Consider the following 15,920-nt stretch of genomic DNA (forward strand, 5'->3'; position numbering starts at 1 on the left):
CAATGCACTGAAAATAAGTCTTAATTTCAGAGTTTTATTGTATTGCACTAAAGGAACAGCAGGACGGTTATACAATGTTCTCTCTCATTCAGTTTTGAAAATCTAAAGTACTTGCAAACTCTTAACATCTTTACCACCAGATTAGAACACTAATAACCAATTTCTTAATAAGTAATGTCTCACAAATTAAAACACATTTAAAATAGCTTTAAATGCATTCTTCACAAGTAAGTCAGCATATATTTTTCTATCATGTTCACTTATGCTTAAGAATTAAAGCAAGTATATTACTCTGGTGGAAATATGGGAAATCTCTCATTCATGCAATATACAGGGATAATATTTCAAGTCAAAGGGAAAAAAATCCCACTCATTTTTTTAATGCATCCATATATAATCACCTACATGATAGATGAGGAAACCCATGAAGTTTCCACAGGTCAGATATATATTTTCAATTCCTCAGAAGCACCTGATATCTACAGCTAATTTATAATTAAATGGCATTTCAATAAAACCAAAATGAGCCCTACAACTTCTATAAACAAAAGCTTCCAATGGACTAAGGATAGTCAATAATTAATGCAGTCATTTAAGGGATTATGGCTGTTCCTTAAGGAGTGCAAGTTCAAACCTGTCAACACCAGAGGTATCATTTTATATTAATTTATACGTAATTCCATTTAAATTCTTTATCCGAGTATAACATATGAAAACAGTCTTTCCACAAGCAAAAAATGTGGAAACATTTAAAAAATAAGGAGTCATTTTTTAAAGTAACTGATCAGATTCCATAGGCTACTCTTGGAAACAGGATCTTGCTGGATAGAATCCCTTCGTTTGGTGGCTTTTTGCATGCACTTAACTGGACCAGTTCTTCTGAGTGTTGTTCTAAGAGCTCACCAAAACATAGATCATGCTGAAAAGAAGAAAAAGGCTATTATTAACTCAAACATTCCTAATTATAAAAACTAAGCGCACCAAAAAGTTGAGTCTGCTTTATATAGCAAACTAGTTCATGATATCACACCATCACAGAAAATGGAAAGACCAATGAATGACAAGTTCACAGTATGATTTTAATCTGCATTTATGGACTTTTGCCTAAGGTAGGATTGGCTCAGTGCATGTGCTGTAGTTGTCCCCTATTTCCTTTCCAATTTTAGCAAGTAGAACAGCACAGCTGAAAGCTTAATGGGGATCAGAGCTTAGAGAAGCAATCCAAACAGCACACTGCTCCAGAGCTATGTCTAAGAATAGGAGTGAGCATCTCCAAGGGCTCACTTCATGCCAGGCCTTCTGTTAGGTCCTAGGAGGTAGGGTAGGTACCATTATCCCCATTTTACAGACAGGAATGATCAATCAAGGAACTTTCCCATTAGAGAAAGGCTCTAGGCAATAGCAGAAAGTTTAAAAAAGAAAAGGGGACCAACAAGCAAAATAAAAAGCAATAACCATTTGATCCTACATGAAGGGCAAGGTGGGAGAGGCATGGTTCAAAAGCATGTGTGTCTAAATGGAAATACAAAGCAAGGAGGTGAGCAAACTTGACAGACTATTTATTTTTTGTTATCATTATTTAATTAATAGACTTTTTAAAAGAGCAGTGTTAGCTTTACAGAAAAATTGAGCTGCAAGTAAAGAGACCTCTCATGGACCTCCCGCTCCCAGCACACAGACAGACATACAGACACAGATACACACACACACACACACACACACACAGTTTCCCTTATTACTGGCATCTTACATTCGTGTGGTATGCTTGTTACAACTGAACCAATACTGACACATCATTATTAACTAGAGTCCAGTGTTTACATTAAGGTTCACTGGCTGTTGTACATTCTACAGGTTTTGACAAACGTATATTTGCTTGGCAAACGTACCCACCCTTACAGTATCATACAGAATAGTTTCACTGCCCTAAAAATTATCTGTGCTCTGTCTATTCATCCCTCCCTCCCTGCTAATCCCTGGTGACCACTGATATTTTTACTGTCTCCATAGTGTTGCCCTTTCCAGAATATCATATATTTGGAATCAGACAGTCTGTAGCTTTTTCAGACTGGCTTCTTTCACTTAGCAACATGCATTTAAGTTTCCTCCATGTATTTTCATGACTTGATAGATCATTTCTTTTAATCTCTGAATAATATTCCATTGTCTGGATGGACCACAGATTAAATATGATGTTTATCCATTACTATTGCTTTTTTTTTTCTGGCGCTGTTGCCTGGCATGCGGGATCTTAGTTCCCCAACCAGGGATCAAACCTGTGCTCCCTGCAGTGGAAGCGCAGGCTTAACCACTGGACTGCCAGGGAAGTCCCTACTATTGCTTTTTAAAGAAAGACAATGGGCTTCATTGTAAGGGCTGGGCTCACAGAGGTTCACAGACAGCCTGGGAGGGGGCCCAATGGGTCAATGGTCTTGGTGCTTGGCCTGAGGACAGATGATGGAGACAGATTGGACTTGTGGGCTCTCGTGATCTGGGCGATTGTTTCCATTCTCCTCGGGCAGACAGCTGGCTGTCCCCGGCTCTTCTCAGAAAGGCCTTTCAGGTGGGGGTGATACCCTACTCCATCGACAGGCCTGGGACTTAGTTTGCTGCTCTTATGGGGGCTCGTGGCTGATATGACCCCCAGACTGGGTGTCTGCCCTTCTCTTTCTCCTCAATCAAGGCACTGTGTTGGCTGGGCCTCCCGCCTGGACTCGTGTGTGTGTGCATGTGTGTTGATGGACAATTTAAAACAAATGAATGATGTAGTGCCACCATCTCCTGGTGAATATTTTCCCACAACTCTACATCTCCAATTTTATCATTTATTCAAGCATTCATTTATTTTCCTTCTTTCAACAAATATGTTTTAAGTGCCTACTATATGCCAGCACTGTTCCAGACACTTATTATAGAAACTAAAAACTGAAAATGAACAGAAATTAAAAGGACACATGGAATTTCACTTTTCAGAACTTTTTCACTATCTTTGTTTCATGTATGAACGTCTCTAGGTGTACTAACGGACACTCATTTTTCACAAATATAACGTCTAAAATCATAAAAATACATTTTCCATAAATTCAAATCTAGCACTTCACCCTTTTCCATAATGGAAACCAGTATGATGTAAACAAAAAATAAGCAAGTTTTCAAGTAACAAAAAGGAGAGGGAAGAGAAACTTAATTACTGCCAAAATTACATCTAATACAACTAATTTTCTTCATATTTTGACAATCAGGTAGAAATTCCTCTCCAGTTGAGTATTTATCAATAAAAAATGGGAAAAGTGTATTTATAAAGCTTAAAGAAAAATTATAACTCCACACTCGCCCGTGTCCATTTCTAGTTTTAATAAGCAGCCGTTTTCCTCCACCTACAGTACACATAGAACAGTGCCTCTCAACCAGGGCTGATTTTGCCCCACAGAGGGCATCTGGCAAACGTCTAGAGACATTTCTGGTTATTATGACTGGGGCAGGGAGAAGCTACTGGCATCTAGTGGGCAGAGGCCAGGGATGCTGCTAAACATCCTACAATGCACAGGACAGCTCCTCACAACAAAGATTTATCCTGCTCAAAATATCACAGTGCCAAGATCAAGAAACCCTGACCTAGAGGAATGATGATATGAGTCCATCACAGTATAAAGGGAGGAAAATCAATAACTGCAGCATCAGGACTTCCCTGGTGGTCCAGTGGTTAAGAATCTGCCTTCCAATGCAGGGGATGCGGGTTCAATCCCTGGTAGGGGAACTAAGATCCCACATGCCTTGGGGCACCTAAGCCCACACGCCGCAACTACTAAGCCTGCGTGCCTCAAATAGAGAGCCCGCTTGCCACAAACTACAGAGCCCTTGCACTTTGGAGCCCGCACGCCACAGCTAGAGAGAAGCCCACGTGCCGTAACGAAGATTCTGTGTGCCACAACTAAGACCCGATGCAGCCAAAAAAATAAATAAATAATAAAATAAATAAATAACTGCAGCATCCTATATGATAGAACTTTTCTTTCCTTCATCCCATTCGGATCATGCAAACCAGAAAATAAAGGGTAGAGTGTACAGTTTATGAAGAATGATAAAGAAAAAATTAAACATAATCTTGAGACAGACACTGAAGCCAAGCAGAAACTTTTTTGCAAACGCACACAGCCATATCCTCTTGCTCTGCCATGGAGAATGAGGACTGTCCTTCACTGACTGTCTGAGACTTTGGAAGCAGCATCCCTGACCCAACCTTCTGCCTCTGACTGCACATCAGCTGGCTGCCTTGACAAGTACCAGTTTATTCAATGTGTGTGAATTTGCTGGTGTGCACTGTGCTGTTATCAGTACCACCGTTCAAGACATGAGTTATTCTTCAAGTGGATTTTAAGGTGTTCATACCATAATGCCTGCAAATGTTTCTGGCAGCAAAGTGAAATCATATTTTCGTTTTGTTTTTTAAACTTACCCATATAGGTAGTAAAAAAATGCTAGAAGATAAAAAGCTAATTTGCACCATCCTTCTTTCTGACAATATGCTAGAATATCTGCATTCATGATGGTTGTAGGGTCATAGAGTCCTGGTCCACTCATCACTGGTCTACTCATATACCTGTAATAAACACAGTTGATTAGCCACTCAGAATGGAAGCTAACCTTCAGGATGCAAGGGAGCATTCTTCTTCTCAAATAATATTTGTTACAATGAGAGGTGGTCCACATTGGGAAGCATACTTTTAGTTCTAGGTGGAGTTCTTTCCTTTTATCATCTTAATTTTAAAACTGGAGCCCCTACAGAGAACAAGGTGGTTAAACAAGTCATATCTGGTCTCCTCTACACTTTGAGAAATCCAAGAAAATTAAGAATAACTGTAAAAAGGAAATACAATTTTTTCTTTCAACTTTTTATTTTAACATAAAGAACACTTCACCAAGATATTCCAAATGTTCACATTTACCACACAGCTTTGTCCTTCTCTTTTCTGTTCTCTCTCTAAATACACGTACATTTTTTTCTGAGCCATTTTAGAGCCAGTTACAGATGTGAAACCACTTTACTCTTAAATACTTCTTCTGTATGTATTTCCTAAAATCAAGGGCAATGAGATTTTGACATGCCTATCTAAATCAAAACACTCTAATGCTATACAGATCAGATATAACATTTAGAAGTTATGAAATATGAATCTTTTATAAATAACCAAATTTAAAGTCATAAAGTAAACATGGAGAAAGAAGTTAGACACACTGTACAATTTGATTTATATGAAGTTCAAAGATGGACAAAACTAATCTAAGCTGCAAGAGATCACTGGTTCTCCTATGAAAGTACAGGGCTAACTGATTGGAATGGGACACAAGGGACTCTTCTGGGGGCTGGAAGTGCTGTATATCTTGATCTGGGCGGTAGTTTCACAAGTGTATCCATATGTAAAAATCCATTGAGCTGCACACTTTAGACGTTCACACATTATCCTATGTAAGTTATACCTCACTTTTAAAAAAACCCTTTAAAGAATAATAACATAAGCTCCATAAGAGGTATTAACACAGTTATTTGTGCATCCATGTGGTTTTAAAAATAAATGCCAACTAATTTCGTTTAGGTGACTAGCATGTAAGATAACCATATCAACCATAGTATAATTAAAATTTAATTAGGAAAAGTATTAGAAGTGTATCTAAATATTACCTCCAAATATGATATGCCAAGAGGGGCATATTGAGACCCAGTGTAAGCCACTCTGCTGCACAAAGAAACATGACACAGAAGAAAGCATGGATGAGGTACTCTGGAAGGACAAGCTGGAAGAAAAACACAAGCCAGTTATCAAAAATGCCTTGGCATTAAATCAACTGCTAATTTGGAAAGCAGGTGGCAACTAAGTTTCACTAATGAAAAATCACTGTTTTCCTAGAATCAGAAATGAAAGATGCTACTGAGTTTTATTTCCATATTAAGCTTTTGAACAAAAGCAGGATTATATGCCAACTGACCAGAGGATATAGCTTGCACTAAAAGAATAAGATATAACTTAAAATTTAAAACCCAAACTCTTAGAGCAACAGGTTAAATTATACAAAGTTACCACCCAGATTGTTCAAACACAGTTATTTGCTAATCACTCAGAATATTTTTTCTTTCCACCATTCAAGAATGATGAAAATACAAAAATGAAATATCTGATCACATGCAACATGATATAAAAAAATCCACAAAAACAAAACTCCCCTTTAGAAGTTTACACATTACTGTTTTTAAGCCTTTAAACAGAAACCAAGGATGTTACATATACAATATTTAGCAAACCACATCACATTACCACAAAAGTAATTTTTCAATGGAAAGCCAACAGCCAATAATCTCAGCACAGTCGGGGGGAAAGAACATTAATGTGCACAGATGCAAACGATGTGCTTTCTGCAATGCAGGAGGGAAAAGACTAAGATCTGAACCATGAAATTGGAATTCTCCCGGTTCCTGAGTTCCCATTCCTACAAGGCCTTCCTATTTCTTTCAGCCTGCTTTCTCCAATGAAGGGCTACAAACACAGCAGACCAGTAGGAGCTCAGAACTCAAAAACAAAATACATCTTTTGATAGCAGGTAGTATTAAGTGAGGAAAAATTAGTTCAAGCAAAATGCTTTTTGTAAAATGACCAAGAGTTCATGCTTTACTTTAAATTATCTTTCTCATCCTACAGATTTCAGCCTAATGACTCTGTTAAATATAAATACCAAAACCTTTCATTTCAAGTTTCAGCCAAAGAGCTTCCTACAAGTCACAGCTTCAAAGCCAGTTTCTCAAATGTGCTGCACTGTCCCATCAGATCTTTCCTGAGAGGAAACTATAGCTGTAGAAATAATATATTACTTATTCAAGTCCATTTTCTAGCACTCCCAAATTACTTTTCCCATTCAAAGCTGTAAAGCAAAGTTTTTAATTAATACTATTTTAAATAAAATTCCAGTAAAACCAATTAATCTATACCACTAACCAGATATTTTCTACAAATTTAAGTAATATAATAACAAGATAAACTCTGCACATGTATATAAACATGTAAATAACATGGACCATTAAGCCAGCATTTAATTAAGATCAAAGTTAAACATCTGCAAGAAAATATCCATAGGAAAATCTTTGGAACACAAAGACTACAACCAGGACAAACCAAGAAAAATATATAATACATTTCATTAGGAGTTCCACTAAAGCTGCTGTTTATAATACTAGTTTAAATTAAAGATTTTTCTTTAAAATATAATGAGCCTATTTTGGCCCTCTAAAACCAAGTGATCTAACAATACAAATCATCATCCAAGTTTTCCAGACTAGGGTATGGGGAGAAAATGATTTTGAAAGCATGATCCCTACTGCTCTTAAACAATATTCTTTAATAAGAGTGATAATAAAGCTAATCTGCAACTCTACCAGTTTTAATATGAAACAAATGCCACACTCCCTCCCTTCTCCTCAAAACAGTCCAGATACTTTTACTATGCATCTCTCATGAAGACCAGTCCTCTTCAATCATTCTTTAATGACGAAATTTCCCCATTAGTGGCACAAAATGATTCCATTTAGGAACCCACATTTACACAAAAACTAGTATCCATAAACACCGCATGCAAATATGGCTGAAATGATAGTACTTAAACATGCAAATCATAATATTCTGTAGTTAAGGTTCACATTTTTAAATACAGTGGTATTTGTCTTCCCCCATACTTTGGCAGAATTGTCAAAACAAATTTTCAATAGGGAAAACTGTCAGATGCACTGCTATTAAGCCAATTATCGGCACCCTATCCAAAACACAACTTGTGCTGGTGTAGAAACTTCCTTCCAATCCACTGTAGCATTAGGATGTCCCAAGCACAAAGTGACAATTTCTTTCCATTAAAAAAAAAAGCCAAAAATCACACTCTATATTTTAAAATGAAATTAGTCCCTCTTAAGTTATAGTAAATTAGGAAAATACAAGAATCTAAACCTAAAAAATCAGGCAGTCTGGGTTTGAATTCTGACTCTATGTTAGCTGTGTGACCCTGGGCAAAGTGCCTGAATATCACTAAGCCTCAGTTTACTCTCCTATTGATGAGTATAATATACTCACCTCTTAGGATTGTCATGAAAACTGAATGAAAAAACCCAGGTAAAGCCCTCATCTGATTTCAGCTATTACCATCTTCATCATCATTTGGTTATTTGACGTAATGAAAAGCCAAAGAAGATAGAATACTATTAATAAACAATCAAAAGGAGAAATTTCAGTTTGTTAATTTCTTGGTAACAATTAGTTTAAACAGTAAGTTAAGATGTTTTACAATGAACATCATTACTTTCCAGTGAAAAAGCAGATTCATCTCATATTTTGCTTCATAAGAGTAGAGAAACAGCAAGTTATTACTTTTAATTGTACCTACATCAAGTCTTACTGTAGCAGTTCTTTAAAGACAAACCAGGAATCTATTCCATCCTGGCTATTTATCTAGGAAACAATGATAAAAGTAGCAAACCAACTTTATAGACCCTTTCCAGATAAAATCCCTCTAGCATGCTAGTAGTGCTTTACAGTTTTACACAGCTAAAGTCTATACATGTTTTCATCTTCATTAAGTAATGTTTAAAGATGAATTATTACATTCTATTTCTTGAAGACAAACTCACTGCTTTCCTACAAAAATCCTTTCAGTTTCTGACCAGTTAGGCAAAAATCAAACCTACAGGCTCAAGGAGAATCTTCCTGTAAACTAAATGAAGTCAAATATATATATAAAACCCCTAAGCACAATGGGGCCACATTATAACTAAATCCAGAAGAGCTCAGAACTTAGTGGAAGACAGGTCTGCTTTAGAAACTTAGAGTGGATAGATACTAGAAATAACTATGTAGACATTTGTATACAAATTGTTATCCACAAAATTCTGACAGCATGAATCCAAAGGTAAGCCTTACTGCAAGATTCCAGAGCCTAAGAACAGAGCTATCCACCTAAAAGGCTCTGAATAAACAGCTGCTGAAAGAATAAATAAATTCCAGAATAGACAAAACCAAAGATAAAAATAGATACGGTACTAAAGACTCCACCTACAGACTACCTCAGAGTAAGTTACCACAAAAGAACAATCTCACCTATTAAAGTCATTTCATGTTAACCAACTTTCAAACACTGCACCTAATAATTTAATATCGAAGTGCCTATGGCTATAACATTTTTTTAAATGCATGAGCATTTAACAGCTTTCCCTACTTGACTGGGCCAGCAAGCAAACATTTGCATAAAATATGAAATTTCATGAAATCATAAACCTCAACAGGCATATGAACAAGCACACTGAACAGAACAGTTTACAAATACAAACGCCCTAACCCTCCCCATGAAATGGACGTAGCATTAAAACATTAAACTAAAAAGCAGTACACACCTTTAATGCAATTTTGACTCTTTTAATCTTTTTGACCTTTTCAACTGTCTTTGGCCGACAATGTAAAAAGCAGATTGGAAGAATGTTAGTATGACAGCTGACAAGATCACCAGCAGATTAATAATAGAATAGTCAAGCAGGATAGGAAAAAGAATATTTTTTAAAATTCTGCCTACTTCAAAAAGTACAAATTTATCATGCTACTGAGAATATTGGCCATTTTCAAATTATATCAACTTAAAAGCAAAAACCATTTAAAAATCTAGAGAAATAGCCTATATTATAACTTACAGGATTCAGGGTATTACACTGGTCTATAGGATTCTTGTAATCAGTCTTCAGCTCATCAAATGCTATAATCTAAAATAAAAACAAAATAGTTAGGATCTCTCACTTTAATAAAAAGCAGCAATAAACCTGCCCCATCAAACAAAAACTGAATAAAGTAAGTTAATAGGACAAAAGCAGAAGTGTAGCAACTTTATATGTACCAGTTTACAGTAAGCTCAATATATGGTAATTAATAAATAACTAGAATCACATTCAAAGAATTGAAAACACTTGTATATTGTTATCATTAAAATAATCTGATACCACTGTGATAAATACCTTCAATTTTCAGTTTTTTCAATGCCTCCACTAAAGTTATTTTCTCTGCTTGAAATAGTTTCTCCCCCAGCCATGACTATTTATGGAAGCTCCTCTTTATCCTAAACAAACATTCTTCCTATGTCAACTCCTCCCTGTAGGTCTCCCTAACTCCCTTGGGCAGAAATAATTGCACGCCTGTCTAATCTCCACATAGCACAAGGCTTTATAACGCTATCAGGCTGGCATTTCTCATACTGGAGGAGAGGATTTAAGTTCAGGTTTGTGTCCCCCCACTAGACTGTGTGCCCCTCAGGGTGAAGTGTTTTTAATCATCTGTGCATGTCCCTCCCTTGTCACAGTGTTCAGCGGGACACTAGAAATGGGCTTGTATGCTTCAATTTGTTCCCATTTGTACCTAAGCACATACATTTCACAGTCCTGCTTCGATTTGGAAATTCAAGAAATAGCCTCAGAATAGAGGAACACTAAGAGAATATTAAACTCCACAGCCAGGACCACCACATACAGTACTGCAGTTTCTGCACAGAACAAAAGGCCAGGTGGGGGCACAATGCCACGCACGCTTCTGCTGCCAAGCACCCTGGCATGGGCTCTGCAACAGGGGCTATTCAGGAGGAAGGACTTTTCTAATCCTGTGCCTCAAGAGGCATCTTATTCTAATTCACCTTAAGGCACCACACAGGCAGGAGCAGGCCTGTTTAAGGGCACTGCAAACATGATCAATCTGACCTCCTTTCGTGTCCTCTGTGTATTCCTACCACATGCAGGTCCTTTCATTCGGTCACCAAACTAAAGACTGAAGAAGGGTAAAGCCCAGGTAAGGCCAGCTTCTCATGGTGTGATGAGTGAAACAGTTATAAATATGATAAGGGGAGAAAGATCTCGTCCACTTAAAATGCATTGCAAGGACTTCCCTGGCGGTCCAGGGGTTAAGACTCCATGCTTCCACTGCAGGGGACACAGGTCCCATCCTGGTCGGGGAACTAAGATCCCACATGCCGTGTGGCGTGGCCAATAAATAATAAACAAATAAAATGCATGGCAAGAGTAAATCAACTATCCTTTAATATAAGTAAATAAATAAAAATTTTATATCATACCATTTAAAAAAAACAGCAAGAATCAAGAATGTTTCTGTCTGCACTCTGAGAAGAAATGTGGCTTTAACACTTAAGGTCACTGAACACAGAACTTCAAAGTCAAAATGCACTAAAAATCAAATAGGGGTGACACATCACTTTGTGTGAAAATAAGAAGCCAAAGGCCCCAAGTTTATGGGGGAGCTATTTTAGTTGCTGCCACCAGTCACCCAAGGGACAAAGAATTTAATCTGCCCTTCCTGGAATCTGCTAGACCACCGGGGTAGTCTCATTCAGTAAATATTGATTGAACACTTATATAGGTGCCAGGCACTATTTTAAGCCCTGTGACATAGCAGTGAACACAGCAAAAATCTTTGCTCTCACAGAACTTACATTTTAATGTTTAATTATTTTCCTTCTATTTCTACTTTCATTAAAATTTTTATTAGGCCTTCCTAGTAATCCGCCTTCCAATGCAGGGAATGCGGGTTCGATCCCTGGTCAGCGAACTAAGATCCCACATGCCTCGGGCTTCAACTACTGAGCCTGCATGCTCTAGAGCCCATGTGCCACAACTACTGAGCCCGCACGCTTCAACGAAAGACCCCGCATGCCGAAACGAAGATCCCGCCTGCCGCAACTAAGACCTGACGCAGCCAAATAAATATTAAAAAAATATATTTACTGAATGAAAGGGGGGAAAAAGGAAAAAATAGTCCTATGCTTAAAAAAAAGTACAGAACTCACCAAAAGGCATTTTCCTTTGCTAATGACCCCTAACACATATAAATGTTAAAAATATAAATGTACAAATAGGAGATACTAATTTCTGATTATTTATTTCTGATTATTAATCTAATTTCTGATTATTTATGGATATAATTAGTCAATTACCTGACATTAGCTGTGATATATTCCCAATGCATTTTAGTAATAACGTTTAAGACAAGGACTGACTGTGATCGTAAATACAATTACTTCCCTATAACAAGATCCAATTTACTAGCAGAGTATGAAACTTATGCTTTAACTTTTTTCCCACTGGACAGTTTCTTCAGGTGATTTCAAAGGATCTTTTAATGCGTATGTTGCTGAATGGGTTTCTGTTTGAGTGCTATAAGCTAGAGTTGTCAAAACTCTTCTGAAAAGATTCTTAAACTAGTGGTTTTCAAATCTTCTGTGACTGTGCGTCTGGACAAGGACGTTCACAAAGTTTTCCAAAAAAGTGCAAAAACAAAGCAAACAAACAATCCCTAAAGATAGCAAACTACACAATTCAGGATACCTTCAAATTCAATGCACATCTTTGGAGAATGACTTCTGCATTTTTAGCTTTCAAACAAATCTATGCTCCCAACTCTATTCTCCAAAAAGCATCAATCACATGAATTAGGACTAAACTGAGAGATGTAACCATCAGCATAAAAAAAATCCTCCATACAACAATTAACATAAACTGGATTTTCTGAATTTATACTTGAAATTTCCAGATGAGTCTTCTGACAGATACTTAAAATGACCTAAGAAAATAAACTGGGGACCTCCCTGGTGGCGCAGTGGTTAAGAATCCACCTGCCTAATGCAGGGGACACAGGTTCAAGCCCTGGTCTGGGAAGATCCCACATGCTGCGGAGCAACTAAGCCTGTGCTCCATGACTACTGAGCCCGCGTTCCTAGAACCCATGCTCTGCAACAAGAGAAGCCACCGCAATGAGAAGCCCGCACACCGCAACGGAGAGTAGCCCCTGCTCGCTGCAACTAGAGAAAGCCCGCGTGCAGCAACGAAGACCCAATGCAGCCAAAAATAAATTATTTAAAAATTAAAAATATAAAAAGTTTTAAAAAAAAGAAAAGAAACTGAAGGTTACATAGTTAACAGAAAAACTAAAACTATATCTTTATTTAGAATTTTCTATTTTTTCCCAAAGGATGCACAATCCTCTGAACTACTAGAAATCCCTAAGAATATAAGCTCTCCACTAATCTGTGGAGTACAAACAAATTTTTAATTCTGTAACAGGACTTAAAATCACCTACTTCACCCAAACACATATTCATTTAAATTACCCAAACACATATTCATTTAAATTACCCATTTTTTTCTTTAAAGTGCAGTTCAGGTTTTCTTAGCAAAACACAATCTAGTTCAAAATGTAAGCCATCCACAGCTCTCTTCTAAGAATCCTCATCAGCTCAGAAAACAGAGTGCCCATCAAGCAGGAAGTGATTAACTCCTCATCTACAAACGGCAGGGAACCACACATTTCAGTTTCATCAGAGGCTTACTAAGGCAGAGCTAGTATGCATCCCAAATTACCTTTACTTATTGTCTTTATTCCACCAAAGAAGAGCCCAAAATGCTCTTCAAGTTATGGGTTCCTACTGACAAAGCATTTTGAGGGAGCAGCCTACATAAGCATTCCCCCACTACACAAGCAGTTGGGTTTCAAATAATTACAAATGTAATTACACTCCTTAGCAAAAGGGAATGGATTTGAGAATTTTTTTTTTTTTTTTTTTTTTTTTTTGCACAAGACACTGCCACCACGTAAATCACTCTGCCCCTGTATGTTCCATAACAAATCCCTGCTATGGGCATGATGAAACCTGACTGAAAATTTACACGAGAGTGAACATGCCCAATCATTCAAACTAAGACCAATATCCCAGAAGGTACTAGAATATGGAGGGCAGAGCAAAAATAAGATACATTTTTAATGAATGCTGATGTCCAAAAGGCTGCTTCTAATTTTGTGTTAGAGAAACAGGAATCCTTAAAAATCTCTTGTATTTCACAGGGAACTTAACTTGTTCCTTACAGGGACCAGTAAGGATGTGCTTCTGTCCTGCAACATGATGTGAGTAAAAGAGAAAAAAAAAAAATTACCCTAGAGAAGCGTAAGGTTTCTGAGCATTTTCAAAATCAAATTAAAACTACCTCTACTAAATCGGCTACTCCGAACACAGAGGTGGCTAGGAAGTCTCTCGAGAAACCTGTCGGTCAAAGTATGATTTAGGGGGAAAGTTCGGAGATAACGGTCAACAAAGTAATCAATTCAACCGGCATCAAAGTTCACCAGGAGACAATGCCGGGGGCCGGGGGGTGATTCTACTTGAAGAGCACCCAACAAGTGCGTGAAAAGTAGAGCTGGAAATTTATCTGAAGTGGGTTATAACTACCTCATTTGGGCCACACTCCTGTGGACACCAGAAAACAAAGGCAATCTGCATTAAATAATAATATTTCGGCAAACTTCATTACGGCTGAGCACGTAGCACGCCCCTCTGCGCCCTTGACATCCTCCCGAGGGACGAGGGAACGCGGGGATGCAGCGCCGGCCAGCGAAGCGCTGTCCCTCAGGGCCCGCTAGGACCGCGGCCGCCCCACCCGGCGAGGGAGGAGTAGCGGCGGGAGCGGCCTGCGCCGGGACACAGCGGGCGCAGCCAGACAGCCGCCGGACGCCTCGGCTCCTCCTGGACCTGAAGCCCCCGGTTCGCGGACCGAGGGCGCGCAGGGCCCTGGCCGCGCGGCCGGCACCGCCCCGGCCTGGCCCCATTCCCGGGCGTGCGGACCTCCGAGGGCCGTGGCCGCCCCGACCACGGGCCCGGGGCGAAAAGAGGCTGCGCCGCCACCTCGCCCTTCTTTCCCCGGCCCCGGCTACTCACATGCCAAATGGCGAAGAAGATGAGTGCGGCGGTGAGCAGCAGCGCCAGCATGTAGCAGAAGGCCGCGAACGTGAACGCCATGGCCGGGGAGGAGGAGCAGGGAGCAGCGCCGGGGCCAGCGGAGAAAGGCGGCGCAGGGCCCTCTGGGTAAAACCATTCACTTCCCGCGACCACAACCCAGACCGCCGCCGCTGCCGCCGCAGGGGCGCCAGCCCTCCCAGCACGCCTGCGCACCAGCCCCGGTGCAAGGCGCCCTCCGGTGGCCGGAGTCCGCCATGCACTTGTATTGTCTGCATAGAGGATTAATTTATTTTGCCTACTTCGCTCCTTTATTCTTTGAACAAATATTCATTGACTGAGTGCCAGTATGTTCCAGGTACTGTACTTCTCCTTTGAGATACAAAGGTGAGTAAAATAGTACTAGCACGGAAAGAAGTTAGTATAGTGCCGGAAATGAATACTTAAATAAATCATTACAGCATTATTACCCTGTTAACGGACATCTGCAGCATGTTATGAAAGGTCAGAGCAGGGCGGCGAGCCCACCCTGCAGCGTTCAGGGAAGGATTCCTGGAATAGATGTTTCTTAAACTGAGGCTTACATGAGTAGAAGTTGTCCAGGCAAAGAGACGATAGGATCAGCCGTCCAAGCAGAGGGTTCAACGTGAGCAAAGGCACAGAGATGAAAGAAAGAAAAAAATTTCGGTGTCTTAGGTGAAACCACCTAAACAGTTCTAAATTCGTGGACAAGACAGTGCTGAGAGTTAGGGGTCATCAAGGGTTTAGATCACAGAGGGCCTTATATGCCTGGTTAAGGAGCTCAGACTTCATATCCCATAAGCCCATGTTTTTCAATCTCTTTTGCTCACCACACACAATTAGTCTTTTTCATTGCAACACAGCAGAACATCATACACACGTGGAATTATAGAGACATGGACATCTGGATACAGAGACAAAGAAATACAGATATAACAAACAAAAATTTCACAAAACTAAATATCCACGAGTACTTGCCCTTCTATTCTTTTTTGCTGTCTTGTTTTTGGAGGGGTTTTTTGTTTGTTTCTTTTCTTTTATTCTTAGGTGGTTTTTATTTTTTTTTAACATCTTTATTGGAGTATAATTGCTTTACAATG

At 39.1% G+C, this 15,920-nt stretch overlaps 1 protein-coding gene across 2 annotated transcripts; it reads right to left on the bottom strand.

Annotated features, from left to right (window-relative positions):
* Window positions 1-677: 677 nt before the first annotated feature.
* Window positions 678-14,877, bottom strand: CNIH1 (cornichon family member 1; the record flags this gene model as incomplete). 2 transcript variants are annotated; one of them, XM_079699428.1, is made up of 6 exons in its annotated part: window positions 678-919; window positions 4,457-4,600; window positions 5,681-5,793; window positions 9,422-9,469; window positions 9,713-9,781; window positions 14,782-14,862. In XM_079699428.1, the coding sequence occupies 6 exons, from the start codon at window positions 14,860-14,862 to the stop codon at window positions 892-894; spliced, it is 483 nt and encodes a 160-aa protein (XP_079555554.1). In that variant the 3' UTR covers window positions 678-891. The 2 variants fall into 2 exon arrangements, with proteins under 2 accessions (XP_079555554.1, XP_079555553.1); XM_079699427.1 differs by lacking the exon at window positions 9,422-9,469 and having other exon boundaries at window positions 14,782-14,877.
* Window positions 14,878-15,920: the final 1,043 nt, after the last annotated feature.

The sequence above is a fragment of the Hyperoodon ampullatus genome (genome assembly GCF_949752795.1).
Source record: "Hyperoodon ampullatus genome assembly, chromosome: 3".
NCBI lineage: Eukaryota > Metazoa > Chordata > Mammalia > Artiodactyla > Ziphiidae > Hyperoodon > Hyperoodon ampullatus.